General features: G+C 42.2%; 2 protein-coding genes across 2 annotated transcripts in view; both read left to right on the top strand.

Moving 5' to 3' along the window:
• Positions 1 to 1,745, top strand: part of FBP1 (fructose-bisphosphatase 1) — a 28,030-nt gene extending 26,285 nt beyond the window's left edge. Inside the window, 1 exon segment of the mRNA XM_019423458.2 lies at positions 1,416 to 1,745. Coding sequence (XP_019279003.1) covers positions 1,416 to 1,607 — 192 coding nt within the window. The 3' untranslated portion in view covers positions 1,608 to 1,745.
• A 9,097-nt stretch (positions 1,746 to 10,842) lies between these two features.
• FBP2 (fructose-bisphosphatase 2) overlaps positions 10,843 to 19,105 on the top strand; it is a 38,038-nt gene continuing 29,775 nt past the window's right edge. Inside the window, exons 1-3 of the mRNA XM_019423460.2 lie at positions 10,843 to 11,125; positions 16,256 to 16,418; positions 18,469 to 18,561. Coding sequence (XP_019279005.2) covers positions 10,956 to 11,125; positions 16,256 to 16,418; positions 18,469 to 18,561 — 426 coding nt within the window. The 5' untranslated portion in view covers positions 10,843 to 10,955. The remainder of the gene's footprint in view (positions 11,126 to 16,255; positions 16,419 to 18,468; positions 18,562 to 19,105) is intronic.

Raw genomic sequence — 19,105 nt, 5'->3', positions numbered from 1 at the left:
CCCTTCCATTGCTAAAGATAAGTAATAGTGTTATGGTGAGGACAGGTGCTTCCAGTGGGTGCATGGTTTGGCCTGGGAAAAATGAATGCCATTCATAATGTGAAATGAAACAGTTCAGCTTCATTGCCAAGGCAGAAAAATCGAATATGTATCCAAGTAGAGGTTTCCTTTGATTGTTTTCAAGAGGCATAAAATAGAAATAACTAATGAGCTGACATTGGCTGCTTGGAAAATGAAACCTTCCTAGGGAAAGAAAGACTCTCTGGGGAAACCTAGAGCTTTCAGGGAAGCTGTTACCACTGACTGCACTGGTCTAATGCCCACAGAGTCCCGAAGCCATGGGGTGAGCTGTGCTTGCTTAACACTGGCTGAGGGATGCCCCGCTTTTCTTCTACACAGTGACAGTGTGTTTCCCTCCCAAATATTGTCCCTTTGTTTTCCCCGATAGACAGACTGTCTTTTTTTTTTTTTTTTTTTTTAATGCAAGAAAAGGAATGGGAACAATAATCCCCTTAGGATAGTTAGAAGTGTATATGTTCCAGATATGTTCAGATCTCTGTTTACAGCTGGTGGTGTCCAGTTTGCTGAAGGCATTCTTATTTGCTTAAAACAGCGCCCTTGCCACAGCCACGTCAGGCATCTCAGCCTGTGTGATTAGCCTGCTCCATAGCACTTTTCTTTAATGCCTCAAAAAAATTGTTTCTGAACACAGATATTGAGGTGCCTCCTTTTTTCCCCTCAATTTTGCAAATCTGGCCATGACACCTGTATGGAAATAGAGTCAGGAAACACCTGCAAAAAGCTGTCTGCTCAATAGGCAGACTGCATGAAAATGAACACAATAAAAAAGTTAATATTTAAAAGTAAATGCCAAGATGTATAACATACTAAATCCCAACCCTGAAGCCTTTGGAGAATTGTAAAAGGAACGTGCACAGCGTTGCAAACAATATCATACTGTTTGGAGGAGCCAGTCTGCTTTCCAGATGTCTGCAGCCAGACACTACCATGGATGTTTAATGCTTTTAGAATAGGCAAAGCTCCATCCAAAACACACACCGAGTCACTCATTAGGTCCAGTCTCCGTGCTATAAAGAGAAGGGAACCATCAGTTCTGCCAAAATGTCATTCAGTTCTGAGTCCAGGTGGTCTGTCTCCCATTTGCATCAGGCCATCTATTGCTGGCTCTGGCTCTGGCTTGATGAATGGCTTCATTTAACCAAATGGTTAAGTTAACCATTTGGTCTTAGAGGCAGCCTTGGGGGTGGGGGATATTACAACCTCATAGAAGGAAAGGGAGAGTTACATGTTACCTTGGAAACTCCCACTAGCTCTGTATTAGTTTGGTATAGAACAAATCCCTTTTCTATGTAATATTCTGGTGTGAGGGCGCTGCTCTTGGCTCTTTTTTTCAGTTGAGACTGCTATACGAATGTAACCCAATGGCCTACGTCATGGAGAAGGCTGGAGGATTGGCTACCACTGGCAAGGAAGCTGTACTGGACATTGTTCCCACTGAGATCCACCAGAGGGCGCCAATCATCTTGGGGTCGCCTGAAGACGTGAAGGAGTTCCTGGAGATCTATAAGAAGCACGCTGCCAAATGAAGAAATGGCCTTGCCCACACCAGAAAGAAGTGCCATTTACCTGGACCTTTTATCCCACACGGTGCTACCCCTTTCTGACTGCGCATCATACATTCCTAAACAGCAGAAATAAAAAGCATGCATAGTTTCACTGTCAAATGCTGTGTAGTGCTTGGTGCTGCCTTACTATCTCAGTAATGCTATGGATGGCATGTTTTGAGTGGATAGGAGAGAAATAAACGTCTTCTTTCTATTTCTAAAAAAAGAGTCGTCCTTGCTTTGTGTCAAACAATAGTAGTAGTGATAATAATAACAATAACAGTGAATGCATAGAAATTAGATAGCTGATTTAATCTTCACAACAACCTTACCAACTAGGCACCATCTATAAATGACCCATTTCACAGGTGATGGAATGAACAGAGAGGTGAAGTAATTTGCCCAAGGTGTCCAACCGATGCGCGGCAGCGCTGGGATACAAGCCCAGGTACTCTGGCCACTGAACTTACAGTTAATGTGTCCCTTGTTCTTTGTGTTGCCCGTTCAGGTCTGAGTGAGCAGAACTAACCTGAGCAGAGAGAGCTGTTTATGCCTTCCTGGGAACTGGACAGGTGAAAAGTTAGGGGGCCACCCATCTATGACCTAACCTTCTGAGTCTAAAGGCTTATGTTACCACTCAGTAGTGACTTTTCAATAAAAACATAGCACTCTATTGAACAACAAAGCCTAATAATTCCTAAGGTCTAATTACCTTAAGTAAAAAGATTCATCATAAAATGTAATTTAAGGAAATACAATTTATTGCAAGCAAGTCTATTTCTCACTAGGCTCACTGTATAAACAGTGTCTCCCTTAGCTGACCCTGGACTAGAATTCCCAGATCATGGCAAGTTATATGTTAAAAAACATCTGTGGGCTTTCTTGAGCTCTAGATTTAAACAGATATGTTAATATATAATAAATGTTATTTGCTATATTAATCCATAATTATATTGATACAGTAAAATATTTTATCAAACATATTTACCATATTAAAACATTTAATATTTTACTTAATATATTTAATGTATTAATAAAATATAGATATGTAATAGATAAATATATATATATTTTTACTTGTAAGTTTAAATATGTGTCTGTAAATCCTGCTCTTTTCCCTCCAAATAATCCCTGCCAATTTCGTGTTTTCCAACAAGGAACTTAGTTTGAGTTTAAGCATTGGGTCCACTTTTGTCCACTGACTAGACCCAAAGCTAGTATTTTTCCCACTCCAGCTGTGGCTGGACCTCTCAGGGAAGTCTCCTGAACTCACAAAGCACCTTTTGATTTTTAACCTTGTAGCTTAGGTCTTGTAACTTCTGGTTCTCGAAGCACTGAGGGAGATGTGGTGGTCTGGGAGCCATTTCTTACTATAAAGACAGCTAGATGGGAGATAATAGTCTCCTACCCCGCTGCCGTGAGGAAGCCAAGCAAAATCACAAAAAGATACCTTCTCCCTGTTTTTGTTTTATGTTCTGTATGGTGTCTTTCGATGGGGCCGTTGGCTTATTTAACTAAGAGTTTTCATCTGGTGCCTGTTTTCTGCTATGGATGCATCGAGTCTTTCTCTTTTTCTCTGAGAAAGGAAGACAGACACAGAATCAGCAGCATGAACAGTGATTCTCCTCTGATGATCCATGGAATCTCAAAGTTGGATTTGACCTTGGAAACCCTGAGATGCCCTTCACGGATAAGGGCGAAGGGATGGTGTTTGTGGTGCATTATGTAGAGACTTGGCAGGAACTCAGGTCTGCTGGTTCTCAGGCTCATGTCATGCTGTCCCTAAAATGGGAGCTCTCTCCTACTAATCAAAACACATAATGTTCTCTTTGCAAAGGAAAGCATCCCCTTTAACCACTCAAATATTTGACTGCTAGGGATTTTCTGTTAGGTTCTTCAGTAACATCATTAGCAGGATTGGTAGAGGTCCCCACGCCTCCCTGCTGCCACCTACAGGTCTGACTTTGGTACTTAGAGTTTCCATAGCCTTACTCCTCATGTTCCAAGTTGAAACCATTCCTGGAGTTAAGCTTAAATTCTAAATATTTTAAAGTAAATCAATAGAGAAGTTTCTCCACAATGACATACTTGCTGCTTTGTGTCTTTCACCCAAAGCTAAGTCCAGTTCGACTTGAAGCACCTATCTGCCATGGTTTGCCACCATGCTATGCTACTGGGCTTTCGACAGGACACCCTGTGACTGACCAGGAAAAGAGTAGAAACTGAGGATGAAAATCACTGTTTCTCAAAATTCTCAGAGCGACTGTGGTCCCCAGCTTCAGAATTGGAAATAATTTCAAGATTACTATAGCAGGTTGAATGGTGTCCCTCTGCCCACCCCCCTCAAAAAAAAAAAAAAAAACCCCACATGTCCACATCCAAACCTCTGGAACCTGTGAATATGAACTTATTTAGGAAGAGGGTCTTTGCAGATTTAATTAAGGGACTTGAGATAAGATCATCCTGAATTACCTGGGTGGGTCCAAAATCCAATGAAATGTGTTTTTAGAAGAGACACACAGAGAATGCAATGTGAAGATGGAAGCAGAGACTAGAGTCTCCACAAGCCAAAGAAACCAAAGAATGCCAATAGCCACCAGAAGCTGGAGAAGCCAAAGAAGGATTCATCCCTAGATGAAGCACCCAACACAATGAAATACTTAGATATAAATCTATCAAAATATGTATAAGATCTACAAAACTTTGAAGCATGAAAGTTCAAAGATGAACTTGAGGGAGAGTTATTCTATGTTCATGGATAGAAAGACTCAATATTGTCAAAATGTCAGTTCTTCCCAACTTGATTTATAGATTCAGTGCAATCCCAACCAATTTCCCAGCAAGTTACTTTATGGATATTGACAAACTGATTCTAAAGTTTATATGGAGAGGCAAAAGACCCAGAATAGCTGACACAATTTTGAAGGAGAAGAACACAGCTGGAGGACTGATGCTACCGACTTTAAGATGTACTATAAATCTATAGCAATTAAGACTGTGTGGTATTGGTAAAAGAATAAACAAATAGACCAATGAAACAGGATAGAGAGCCCACAAGCAGACCCCCATAAATATAGTCAACTGATATTTGATAAAGACAATGCAATGGAGCAAAGATAGTCTCTTGAACAAATGGTGCTGGAACAACCAGACATCCACATGCACAAAATGAATCCAGACACAGAACTTACAGCCCTCACAAAAATTAAACTCAATATAAATACAAATATAAATGTGAAACTCCTAGAAGGTAATATAGGAGAAAACCTAGATGAGCTTGGGTGTGGCAATGACTTTTTAGATATGACACCAAAGACATGGTCCATGAAAGAAATGATTGATAGGCTGGACTTCATTAAGATAAAAAGCTTCTTTGGGAAAGACAGTGTCAAGAGGATGAGAAGACAGGTCACAGACTGGGAGAAAATATTTGAAAAAGACATATCTGATAAAGGACTGTTATCCAAAATATATGAAGAACTCTCTAAAAATTCAACAATAAGAAAACAGCTGATTAAAAAATGAGCCACAGACCTTAACAGATACCTCATCAAAGAAGATATATGGATGGCAAAATGGCAAATAAGCATATGGGAAGATGTCATCAGGGAAATGCAAATTAAAGCAACACCCCTACATACCTTTTAGAATGGCCAAAATCCAGAACACTGACATCACCAAATGCTGACGAGGATGTGGAGCAACGGGGACCTCCCATCCATTGCTGGTGGGAGTGCAAAGTAGTGCAGACACTCTGAAAGACAGCTTGGCAGTTTCTTACAAATTAAACATACTCCCCACATGATTCAGCAATCACAGGACTTGATACTTACCCAAGGGAGCTGAAAACTTACATTGTACAAAAAATCTGCAGAAAGTAATTTATAGCAGCTTTATTCACAGTTGCCAAAAATTGGAAGCGATCAGGATGCCCTTCCATGGGTGAATGGATAAATAATCTGTGGTACACTTAGACAATGGACTATTATTCAGCACTCAAAAATCATGAAAAGCCATGGAAGAAACTCAGATGCATATTTCTAAGTGAAAGAAGCCAATCTGAAAAGGCTACAGGGTGTATGATTCTAACTATATGACCTTCTGTTATACAATGGAGACAGTAAAAAGATCAGTGGTTACTAGGGATAGGCGGAGGAGGACAGATAAGTAGGAAGAGCACAGAGGATTTCTGGGGCAGTGAAAATACTCTGTATGATGTTATAATGATACATGTATGCCATTATACATTTGTCTAAACCCATAGAATGTACAACATCAAGAGTAAACCCTAAGGCAAACTATGGACTTTGGGTGATAATGATGTGTTCATCATTTGTTTATATATATATATATATATATATATATATATATATATATTCATCATTTGTTTATATATATATATATATTCACACACACACATATCACTCTGGTGAATGATGTTGGTCACAGGGGAGGCTGTGCATGTGTGGGTGTGGGAGGAAATGGGAAATCTGTATCTCCTCTCAATTTTGCTGTAAGCTTAATCTGCTCTAAAAAACGAAGTCTTAATTTTTTTTTAAATGCATAGCATGAGGCACAGTGGTCACCACAGAACTAAAATACAGGTCTGACATAGGTCAGCTCTGCTTTAACTTTGTTTTTTCCATGTGAAGAATGTATACAGCACTTTCCTATGTATTTTTTATACAGTGAAGACTGGACTTGGTATAACCATATTACAGGAAAGTAGAAATTGGATTCTTGATTTTCCATCTTTGTGTTCTGTTAATCCTACAAAGTTGAGGCTTAAGCCGATTTCATTAGTACATGAGGAAAAGTAGGTTGACCTGCAAGGAATCAGATTCCCCATGTGGAGCAGCTTATGAGGGCGCTCCGTGTTCCATGCTCAGGTATATAGGAAACACTGCAGTCCTACGAGGGAAGAGGTATAGATATTTTTAAACATTGTGCCACAACTGCATTGTTTTTCATTTTTACCTGATGGCATCATTCTTAGAATAAAATCTTTTCTGAGTGAAAACTAAAAAAAAAAACAAAAAAACCTCCCATATGTTGACATTGCCTGAGAGAGTGTACGTAAACTATCTCAGTAGAGTTTGGCTAACAAAGAATGGTCCCTCTGTTGATACCCTAAGTCACATTTTAGATCCCTGCTTTTGTCTTCAGATCTGATGTAAGAGCAAGATTGTCTCAACTATCAGGAAGGTCTGCTTGCCCTTACTCACTTTGACTCAGGTCTGTGAGCATCTTTCCCAAAGTGGAGCAAGGCCATAGAGAGCTTTGAGGTCCCCGGTGTATCAGTGGCCCTGAAATAAATGTAAGCTGGATGCTCTCTCCTTTTCTCCAGGCTTTCTCCACGGCTGTTCTATGTTTCCACCCTGTCGTGTGCCCTGAAAGAACTTTGGCATTTGCTGAAAGGTCATCAGTTGCAATTTTAGACCATTGGGTAACTCGAACTTCTAACATTTAAATGTAGCTGCAAAAGGGTATGATTGCTGTACCCAGCTGCCAGCCTAAGCCAGACAGTGGCAAAAATAGCAGACCCTCCCCAGTTCCCTTTAAGATGAGTAATTGACCGCTTATAAATGACACTAGCCAATACTTCTCCTTCCTGGTCTCCAAATTCTCCAGTCTTCTGCTTACTCTTAGCATCTGTAGTGTGCTGGGCCCAGAGCTTCTCCAGGGAGTTGTGCTGAAGCACTGATTGGTTGGTTTCACTTCCAATCTCTTGTTAACAGATACTTTATAGAATGTAATATAAAGAATTACAGGAAAGGCCAAGAATGAGAGTTATTGTTTAAGCAGAGTTTCAGCTGGGGGAGATGAAAAAGTTCTGGAGATGGATGGTGGTGATGGTCGCACAACACTGTGAATGTACTTAATGACATTGCACTGTATGCTTAAAAATGGCTAAAATGGTCCAAAAAGAAAACCTGGAAAAATGAAATAAAAAACGATTACCTACAAAAGGCAGGCCCCAACTGTTTAGTGTTAGGTTGTAACTTCATTTAAATTTAAATGACATTTTATTGCTAGATTTAAATTGCATTTTAATATAGTCAGAGCAAATGTAACACAGAGAAGTTGCTATAGAAATTTCTAAATACTGCCAATTTTTCTACTAACTTTGTCATGGCCTAGTACAGTTTGCAGACTGTCCATGATCCACCTTGCATTTTGTTTTACAGTAAAATGAATTTTAAAAAAATGTAGAATTATTTGGGTTTTAAATAGATTCAAATTTCCATCACCATAATTAGGATACAGAAAAGTTCCATCAGGCCAAAAAACCCTCCCTTGTCCTAACCCTCCCCACATGGCCACAGAATTGTTCTCTTTGTATATAATTTTGTATTTTCAAAATATAAATGGAATCATACCATATATAATCTTTGAGACTGGCTTCTTTCTTTAAAAATTCTTTTCATTTATTTTAGAAAGAGAGAGAGAGAGCACAAGCCAGGAGGAGGGGCAGGGGAAAGAGAGATAATCTTAAGCAGGCTCCATGTTATGCATGGAGCCTGATGTAGAGCACGATCCCACGATCCTAGGATCATGACCTGAGCTGAAGTTGAGAGTTGGATGCTCAACCAACTGAGCCACCCCGGCCACCTTGACTGGCTTCTTTCACTTAGCACGATGTCTTTGAGATTCGTTCTAGTGCTGCGTGTAGCAAGGTTGTTCTTTTTTCTTGCTGAATAGTAGTCCATTTTATGGATCTACCCCAGTTTGCTTATCCATTCACTGAAGAGCATTTGGGGTTGCAGTCTCTTACATAAATAGAGCTGCTATTAATATTTGTGAATGGGTGTTTGTGTGAATATACATAATCATTTCTTTAGGAAAGATGTAAAGGCCCACTGCAACTGGCATTGTTTTTCACTCTCAAATCCTTTGAAGACAATGTTGTACTTCAAATCCTTTGAAGTACAAAGGATTTGAAATCCTTCAAATCCAATGTTCACCTTCAAATCCTTTGAAGACAATGTTGTACTTCAAAGGAAACCTGGAAACCTACAAGCAGGACACCCTCTTCTCTTATATTCACTTACTGGCCCAGAACTCCTAACATGCAGCCACTGGTCTTCCTATAATTATGTCAGAAGAATCATTGTTGATCTCTCACTTGAAAGACAAAGCTTAGTTATTTGTTAATGGCAACATGACACATCAGGATCAAAGAAAGTTCCCTTCTATAGTTCTTACAGTTCCCTGAAGCTTTCCGAAAAGAATGAGAGCTTTCTGGTTTAGATCCTGGTGATATCAACATGAAAATGTTCTGACTGAAGGCCTCACACAAGAGCATGCACAAAGATAAGGAAGCTTGTGGAAGCATTATCTCAAGGATGCACATTTCCAAAGTAAATTAATTGTTCACACACTAGAATGCAGCATACCTCTATGTACCAACATGGATGTGTATTTCCAAGATGGTAGGCTATGGCAGCCACCTTAGATTGGTTGATCCAATACCAGTGCCCAACTCTTGCAGTGAGGGGTCACCATGTGAAACAAATCTGGCCGAAGCTATGGAAGTGGAAATCCACTGGTGCGTGTGTGTGTGTGTGGGGGGGGTGTTCTGAGGAAATATTTCTTTTCTAATAAAAGGGAACTGATGTGATTAGAGTGCCCTTCTCCCTTCTTTGGGCCTTCAGTGTGGGCTAGATGGGCAGAATGGTAGTTGCCATTTTGTGCTCATAAGATGTTTCAGCTTGGAGGCAGAAGCCAGCTGACCCAGGGTAACAGAAGAGACAGAGGGGCCCCTAAAATGGAGTCTTTAAAGAGCTAAATAAATGCTAGCAGCCACTTCCTCGTGAACGCATGAGAAAATATGAGAAAAATAACCCCCTACAATATTTAAATCATCTGAGTTTTCTCTTACTTGCAGCTGAACACATTCTGATTGAAATAACCATCAAAAGAAAAATCATATTGCAGACCAATGTATGTATTCTACAAAGCAGCATGCATATTCCTCTATTTTATAAAGTGGAGTTATATATGTATACATAATAATTATATATGCATCAAAAATTTGGAAGGGTAGTAATAACTACCAAGTACTGGGAACCTGCTCTGTGCCAGGCACATCTTATCACTTTTAATCCTGAAAACCACTCTATAACATAGATGTTTTACTTCTATTCCCATTTATAGGAGAGGAAACTGAGGCTTCAGGAACTTTCCCAGGACAACTAGCAGATAATTAGGTTGGGACTCAGTGCCAGGTCTATGTGCCCCTAGAGAAAGGTCTTGGTCTATGCCACCCAGGCCCCTGCCAGTGCCTAATACCAGTACAGACCCCCACCAGCTCAGTTATTTCTAGAGAGTAGGCTGGGAGATGGGCTGGTGGTGAGGACTCTCACTTTTTCTTTTATATACTTCTGTAGTGTTTCCTTTTCAGTAAGAAAGTAGTATCTAAAAATTTTTTATGTTTATTTTTGAGAGAGAGAGAGAGAGAGAGAGAGAGAGAACACTAGTGGGGGAAGGGCAGAGAGAGAGGGAGACACAGAATCCAAAGCAGGCTCTAGGCTCTGAGCTGTCAGCACAGAGTCCGAAGCAGGGCTTGAACTCATAAACTGCGAGATCATGACCTGAGCTAAAGTCGGACATTTAACCTATTCAGCTACCCAGGCATCCCAAGAAAGTAGTATTTTTGAATTAGATGTGCAAATCTAAAGGAATTGATAAAAATAACCTGATGCTAGGCACTGTGCTAGGAATGTAATTTTTTTCTTCTAGATTTGGGTGGCTTTTAAGGATATCCACTCAGGCATATGTCTTTTTGGAAATAAAAAGCATCCTTTGCAAAAGTATATAAAAGACCCCTGGCTGAGAGGTCCCAGGATTGCCATATTTTATTGTGTGACCTATACCCTAGGTAAGATCTGCCAGTCTGCCTCTTAGAGTGATTGGGGAACTGGATTCTACAGTAGATATATGCAAAGAATCCTTCTGAGTCCTTGAATGAGAGGGTTCTAGGGATCATTTTTTAGTGGCTGGATTTCTCATCTTCCACCAGTTTCTAAATGGCTCCTTCTTAGGATCTTTAAATAAAAAGGTTCATCAAAAGAAAGTAGGTGTGTTTCTGGGCTGCCTGATTCTATTTACAGCTTGCTTATGGTGCATTGGCAGCCTTCAACATCAACCTTGCCAGAGAGATTTCCTTGAGGGCTTGCCCAGTTATCTTAATCACGTGGGTTGGGGCACTTTTTCGTTAAAGGTCCTGGCAGGGCTAGCGCAAACCAGCTCTGATACCAAAGAGCCACAGATTTCAGAGATAAACAAGGCTTTCCAGGAGAAGAAGATTTTGAACACTTATCCGCCACCATGTCAGACAGCAGCCCCTTTGAAACGGACATGCTCACCCTGACTCGCTACGTTATGGAAAAGGGGCGTCAGGCCAAAGGGACCGGGGAGCTCACACAGCTGCTGAACTCCATGCTGACAGCCATCAAAGCCATATCCTCGGCTGTGCGCAAGGCCGGGCTGGCCCACCTGTGAGTCCTGGGGGAGTAGGTGTGGGTGCACAGACCTGCCCCTGATGTATAGGGATTCGGGCCCAGGTGGGGCGTGGGCAAAGCCACAGGTGCAGGTCACTTGGGCAGGCGACCATGTTAAAAGCTATTTGCCTCTGTGCTCTGGAGGGAAGACGCTTTTAAAGTTTCTGTCTGTTGATAAAGGGGCCGTTGACTTGTTTCCAGAAAGGAACGAAATACTTGGAGACATGGTATGAAGAAAAAAATATATAATTTTTCCAGTTGCCATGTATTATAACGATGAGAAGCTCAGTGGCTGGTTGCATTAAAAACATAGACTGTATTATCCCAGCTTGTTTCTTATGGCACAAAGAAACAGCAAATAGGACTTGAGATTTTGCTTTATGATTTTTACAGGTAGTAGCATTTTATTGCCATGAACTTTGCCATTGTGTTAGGAGCTAGCAATCATTTACAAAATGACTTCCTGCCCTGCGTCTCTGTCCTTACTGAGGGAAGGAGTCTTTTGCTTTCAAAACAATTTTTTATTTCTTCTCTGAGACTTATTATCTTTTTCTCTACTTGGTGTGCAGGAAGCTGGGAGGTTCTGGGTCCAGGAGGAGGAAATGAAGAGCATTCTTCCACTTTGTTCTCTTCAGTACTTTATCCAAGCACAGAAGAAGGCCAAGTTCATACTATGGCTGCTGAATGTCACAGCTGCTGACCTTAAAAAATAAGCCAGTTATTTTATTTTATTTTACTGAGAGAGAGAGAGAGAGAGAGAGCAAGCGCAGGAGGAGGGGCAGAGGGAGAGGCAGAGAGTGAATCTTAAGCAGGCTCCAAGCCCAGTGCAGAACCCAATGTGGGTTCCAATCTTATGACCCTGAAATCATGACCTGAGCTTAACGGACTGAGCCACCCAGATACCCCAATAAGTCAGTTATTTTACCCCCCAAAAATGAGTTTATTTGGGAATAGTAAGAGAATTACAATATGGGACAAGTGAACTATGCCAAAAACCATAGGCTGGTTTAACAAAGGAGAAGAAGTTTATTTTATGAAGGAGGACATTGGCAGGAGCTGTTTTGAACCAAAGTCCATTGGTGAAAAGCAAGAGTTCAGGGCCATAATGGTTTCTTATTGGCTGAGTTGGCAAGTCAATTTCTTGCAGGAGAGGCAATGTACATCCTTCCTTCTAGGAGCCCCTAACTGATGATTCTTTCCCCGGAGGATTTTTGTGTTAGTCTGGAATTGACACTTCCTGCAATGACCTCCAGTGCTACAGTGTGAGGGCTCCCCCTTCTGGCCTCCCGACTCAATTTTAGTGAGGTTTTCCTTAACGTTCACATAGCCAAGAGTCCAGTTTAAGTCTGTGCTGAAAAGAAGCTGACTTTCTTTGCACTTCCATTTTTTTTTTTTTTGTAGCAAAGGTCCTCTCCAAAGGTGAAGGGGCCCATTATTATTATTCCCCCAAATGAAGAAATAAAGTCTAATAATTTAAAATAGTAATTCTTAACAATTTAGTACTTTTGAACCAAAAATTTGATAGCGTTATATCACAAGATGTAATTCTCACAAGATAACTATAGGATTTATTTATAACGGATAAGGTTTTGTAACCCAGTAATGACATCCAATTTAAAGACGCATTATGATCGGCCCTCCCTGATCTCTGTGTATTGCTATAACTGTATTGCCTCATAGACCAATAATGGCCAACCTTTACTTGTAACGGTCTTTATGAACGCGAGGTACAGCCATTTGCCTCTGTCCTGATCCCACCAGGTGATGGGCTGTGCTGAGTGACACTAAGTAGTGACTTCACCTGTCCCTGCATATGGCTCTGCTATGCTTAGAGCCATTTTCTGGGCATCTCCACTGCTTTTCAGTATTATTTACCCGCCTTAATGTGCTCATCTTCTGTGCAGGACGCTTAGCTAGGCAGTGGATGCGGTGGTACAGTTGTACTACGCGGCTTCAGAACTCTAACTTTGTGGTTGTCGAGTGTCCAGATGAAGTAGACTCAGGAACTGGATAATGTGTTCATTTAACTTGGCTGCCTTCCATGTGACTGTCTACTCTTGTTAGGACCTCAGTTCCCCATTTGTAAAACAGAGGGGATGGGAATAGCCCCTAACTTATAGGATTGTTGTAAAGCTTATTGACTCCATGTGATGATAATTTCAACAGCGCCAGATCCATAATAAATGCTCAGTAAATGCTCATTATTACAGTGGGTCCAAGCCTAGATCTGGGGAAATTTGCCCGCTGGCTGTTCCATGCTGCTGAATGTCCACTAGGTGGCAGGTGTAGCCCATGGAATCAAGACTTCAGGATCCACTATTTTCTCAGAGGCTGAGGCCGGGGTCCTCAGGCTGGCAGAAGCCCCACATTCTGCCAATTCAGATGTCATCCTTCTCCTGACCCCTCACTGAAACACCAAAGTGGCAGTGTGAGATGCCCATTGCCTGGAAAATCCTTCTTTCTAACAAAATGCTGAGGTTATTTTAAGAGGACCCTGGAATTGCTTCTCATATTGCTAAAAGGTCGTTCTCTGTCCTGGAACAATTCTGCTCCTGAAAATAGGATTTTCACATGCTCCTGCCCCTTTTCTCATCTAGGGAGCCTCAAGCCCCTCATTCTTTGCTTCCTCTTTTTGGGAAGACATTTTAGGCACAAGCTCAATGAATGCAAACATGATAAAAAATGTTCATGCTTTTTCTTCTCTTTTGTCTGTTCATTGCTGTAGGAAGAAGGGAATGCTAGAATCCTTCTCCTGGAAGCATCTTCATGGGTTTCTGCCAAAGTGGTAGAATATCCCATTCAAAAATTATCAGTAAAGCTTTCAAAAAATAGTAAAAGATATTGTCCTGTGGATTATAAAGCTCTGCTGTATCCATGATCTAACTTGGAGCAGGTGTCAGACAGATCTCATTATGAATGTGCTTCCATTCTTTCTGGAAGGAGGGGTGCTAATGGGGGTTAAGGGTAAAGGGCACCTGGAGGAAGGTTGTCAGTCAAGGAAGAGGGTGGGAAGAGAATTGTCCCTGCTTAGGGTACATCAGTGGTTCTCAACCGGGCTACCTGTTAGAGCCACCCGAGGATTCCTTCAGTAAATACATGGCTTTAAAAAAGGTGTGGGGATGTAGAGAAATTATTTTCCTGCCATGCTTTCTTCATAATTCAGTGAACATATATTGAGCATTTACCACATCCTTGGGTGCTGTGGAAACCAGTATAATAAGCCACTGTTCTAGCCTTCAGTGAGCAGATAATCTACCAGGAAAGGTATTCCCATGAACAGATCACAAACTGCTGTGGAAAGATGACAGGGGTGTGCCTGGTGGTGTTGGGGCCAAGGAAGCCTCTGGAATGGATCAGGAGGGAGAGTAGGGAGAAGCTCATGGTAGGCAGACAGCATTCCTGTGGAGTGAACACCATAAGTGAGGGTGAAGAAGAGAGGAGCATCTTTCTGGGTACTAGTGGCCACAGGACTTTTGTGGCTGTTGAGATGAAAAAAGCTTGAGTGGGTATAGCCATGCCACTCTTGGCGGGAAGAGTGCGGGGATGGGGCAGCCAACCGAGGGGTCGGTGTAAGACAAGTGTGTGCCTAGTGGATTCCAGAGGCTGAGACTGGCTGAGTGAGGTCAGTGGGACAAGAGGCAATGCCAGCATGGGAACAGGGCTTCCTTGGTGAGGCCTTAAGTCCACCATGGGGAACTTGGGGATTCTGGGTGAGACCAGAGTGATCTTGTTGGTATTTTAGAAGGACCCATAGGGGCACCTGTACCCCAATGTTTATAGCGGCACTCTCAACAATAGCCAAATTATGGAAAGAGCCTAAATGTCCATCAACTGATGAATGGATAAAGAAATTGTGGTTTATATACACAATGGAATACTATGTGGCAATGAGAAAAAATGAAATATGGCCTTTTGTAGCAACATGGATGGAACTGGAGAGTGTGATGCTAAGTGAAATAAGCCATACAGAGAAAGACAGATACCATATGGTTTCACTCTTATGTGGATCCTGAGAAACATAACAGAAACCCATGGGGGAGGGGAAGGAAAAAAGAAAAAAAAAAAAAAAAGAGGTTAGAGTGGGAGAGAGCCAAAGCATAAGAGACTGTTAAAAACTGAGAACAAACTGAGGGTTGATGGGGGGTGGGAGGGAGGGCAGGGTGGGAGGGAGGGCAGGGTGGGTGATGGGTATTGAGGAGGGCACCTTTTGGGATGAGCACTGGGTGTTGTATGGAAACCAATTTGACAGTAAATTTCATATATTAAAAAAAAAAAAAAAAAAAAAAAAGAAGGACCCTGCCCATGACGGTGGAAGTTAGGAGACCTTTGCATACTGATATTCTAAAACATAAAGCGAGATAGAATTTTTCTTACGTTGCTTGAAATGGTAACGAAGAACAAAATTAAATTAGTTAAGTCTGTCCCCAAATTTCCATCTTAAGTAATGCAAAGCCACCACAGGGCAAATTTCTCATTCAGTCCACCAGGCCATTATTTGAGGGTGATACTTGAAATTCCTGTGCTGGGAAGCCATGGTCCTTTAGTTTTGGGGTTAGTAATGATGGCAACATGTCTGACTTTATGAATTGGCTCTTTCCCTTCACCTCCCACTGCCCATTGCAGGTTTGTATTTTTATAAGATTGAATTCCAGTTAGCGTTGTTGGGAGAATACGGGGCTATGACAATATCCTCACGGTGTAAAGGAAGCAAGGTTGAGAATCACAGCTTTGAGACACGTTGCACTTGGTCTGTATAAATTGGAGATTTGGCAGCAATGAAGGGAAAAGTGGCTTATAATAATGGTGTCTGGGCCTTTTTTTTTTTTAAAGTTTATTTATTTTGAGAGAGAGAGAGAGAGGGAGAGAGAAAGAAAGTGCAAGCAGGGGAGGGGCAGAGAGAGGGGGGACAGAGGATCTGAATGAAGCACGCTCTGTGCTGAGAGCAAAGAGCCTGATGTGGGGCTCGAACGCACAAACGGTGAGATCATGACCTGAGCAGAAGTGGCATGCTTAACTAACTGAGCCACCCGGGTGCGCCCCCCCCCCCCCCACGCCACCCCCATCTGGGCTTCTCTGATGGAGTTTTGGATTCCCTTAACAATTTCATTCAGTCTTTCGTCTTCTTAGGTATGGAATTGCGGGAAGCGTGAACGTGACCGGGGATGAGGTGAAGAAACTGGACGTGTTATCCAATTCTCTGGTGATCAACATGCTCCAGTCCTCCTACGGCACCTGTGTCCTGGTCTCTGAGGAGAATAAAGACGCGATTATCACCCCCAAGGAGAAGAGGGTGCGTGAGGGGACGGGATGCAGTTCCCCTAGCCACCAGTAGATGGTACTACTGAGTTGGGAAGAATCTGGTTGCTTTTCTTTAGTTCCTGGGATATTCCTATTCCTTAACTTTTATTTTCTGGGGGGGGGGGGGGGGGGGGGAGATTGCATACTTTTTTAGAAGTCTTACGCTGTCTAGTGGAAAAAAAAAATCCACAACAGGGGGGTGATTCATTCAGGGTAAAGAGTAATTTCCTGGAAATGCCTCAGTGGGTGGGGTTTTGTCTTCATTTGCCAGGAACAAGTGCTGCATTTTTTGTGGTTTCAAAACCATCGAGTCCAGTAAAAACTAGAGCTCCTGGGAAGAGCAGACCTGTACTCTTCCCATCCCCACTTCTATTCTCCCTCTCCCCAACACACACTTCTCCAAGGGGCTCTGGTTTCATCAGAGATTTCTTCATTCCTGACAAACTGTTAGCCAATATAGAAAAGAAACTGTAAAGATTGTGCCCTCTTGCCTTAATACAATGGCAAACTTGGTTAGTGCAGGGCATGACCAGGCAGGGTCTGTAGCTACTCTGGTTTCACAAAAACAGTTCATTAATGTCAGAGGTTTGCTAGTGGCCAACAATTCAACCCATGTCCAGCTGTGATACAAAGTAAATACTGGGACTGGGCCTTGTTTTATATATTGGGTGTTGGAGACCATTTCTTCATAATTAGCTGAGAGGATGAAAAAGGTAAAAGCAAATGTATGAAACATCTACCTTATACCAGGGACTGTGCAAAGCACTTTACTCTTGTTGTCTCACACAATTTAAGCTAAATCACACCTATTATTTTCAACTTTCAGTTCCCACTGTTACATGCCTCTCAATCATCTCTCCTATCTAATCTATTGTTTTCTTCCCCATTTGGCCTGATCTATACAGGTCTTAGTGCTGGTTCTTGAATATTCTATGCCTACTTCCACACCAGTTCTTTGAACATTTTCCAGCATATGCTAGATGTTCAAATATATCTGTTGAATGAATGCATGAATGATTGAATGGGTTCAGTTGAATTATCCACAGGGAGAATGGGAAATTTCCAAACTTATGGATTATCCCATTTTTTAGCCCATCTCCACCCCCAGTGAGAGAGGGGAAAAAAAATAGCTTAAGCTAGGGCATTAAGTCACCAGAAAGTCAGGGAAAAGTAATTTTAGTGGTGGGAGAAATGACTTCCATCTTACTTGATGTTATATTACCAGTATTTAATTAGCCTAATTAGCCAGGAAACTCTGGTCCCCATCACTAAAGCTCTCCCAGAACCTTGCACATAGGAGGCCTGTAAAAAGTATCTGATGATTTCTTCCCGTGGAATGTTGGCTGGAGCAGCCTGTGACAGCGGTGTGGGTGGGCTGGAAAGATCCAGATCTGTCTTCTGGCCTTCACACAGGACAGGTGGGTTGGATGCAGCAAAACCTGGGACAGTATTTTTATTTTCCTGACGTATGTATACATGCCAGCTCTCTTAATAAGACAGATCCAGAGGCCCTGGGACATTGTTCTGAGATTTTCTGAAGTCTTTTGGCAAAACTGCTCCCCAGTGAGAAAAGCCTGTCTGCATAGAGGTTCAGAAAGAATCATGAATAAATCCATAACTGACTTTACTGACTTTACTGTGGATATGGGTAGAGCTCGCGCAGGTTTATCTTCAGCTCCTCTATCTCTTCCCGGCCAGGTGCCAGTTTCAGACATGGTTTCCTCTCACACCCTCCACTGCTATGAGGCCCCCATGGGCCCACCCTGGAGGGAAGGGCAGAGCCAGAGGAGGCACGGAGGTGGATGGGATTTCCGCCGCCCCATGTGGGCATCGACTCATCTGTATGGGCACGTTGGCCCTGAGCTCAGGATTCATAGATGCTGACACACTTTGCCCTCCTTAAGTAATTGCAGTTTTTGGTAAGGATATCCCTTTGCTCTGGGTCACTTTTGATGTAGTGGTACCGACCATGCACTGCCACTTCACAGAGTGTATTGGTTGGAAGGGCACCAATCAGGTGGTTCTTCTCTCTGTGCATTTAGGGGAAGTACGTGGTCTGCTTTGACCCACTGGATGGATCTTCTAACATCGACTGCCTGGCCTCCATTGGAACCATCTTTGCCATCTACAGAAAGGTGAGTCTGATCTTTAATGCCTTTTCCCTCTTGGTGGCTTCTGGAAGGTTCCTGGCCTGGGAGCCACAAGTTTGGAGTTCTAGCCTCTATCTTCCCACTGACCAGACCCACCATTGTAAGCAAACCATAACTCACTCTGGCCTCGGGCTCCTCATTGGAAGAGCTGATACGGTAATTTTCCATCTGCCTTCTTCACTGCATGGGTGGGAAGGTAAAATAAGAGGACAGATGAGTCTTGGTTTTAAGAAAATGGGAGTGGCACAAATATCAGATAGAGTATTAGGTTCCAGGTGGCATTTGAGGACTCTTCTGTTTCTTCTTTATGTTTCTCAAATCTTATTGCATTAGTTTTCTATTGCTGCTGTAATAACCACACATTTGGAGGCTTAAAATAACCCCCATTTAGTATATACCATTCTGTAGGTCAGAAGTCTGAAAGGCATGACTGAGTTCTCTGCTCAGGGTCTCATAAGGCCAAAATCTGGGTGTCAGCCAGTCTGGCTTCCTATCGAAAGGCTGGGGGGTGGGGAATTAGCTTCCAGGC

Source organism: Panthera pardus, unplaced genomic scaffold (genome assembly GCF_024362965.1).
Source record: "Panthera pardus isolate Hobbes unplaced genomic scaffold, ASM2436296v1 HiC_scaffold_20, whole genome shotgun sequence".
Classification (NCBI taxonomy): domain Eukaryota; kingdom Metazoa; phylum Chordata; class Mammalia; order Carnivora; family Felidae; genus Panthera; species Panthera pardus.
Note: the sequence above shows the minus strand (reverse complement) of the source record. Positions and strands in the feature narration are given on the sequence as shown.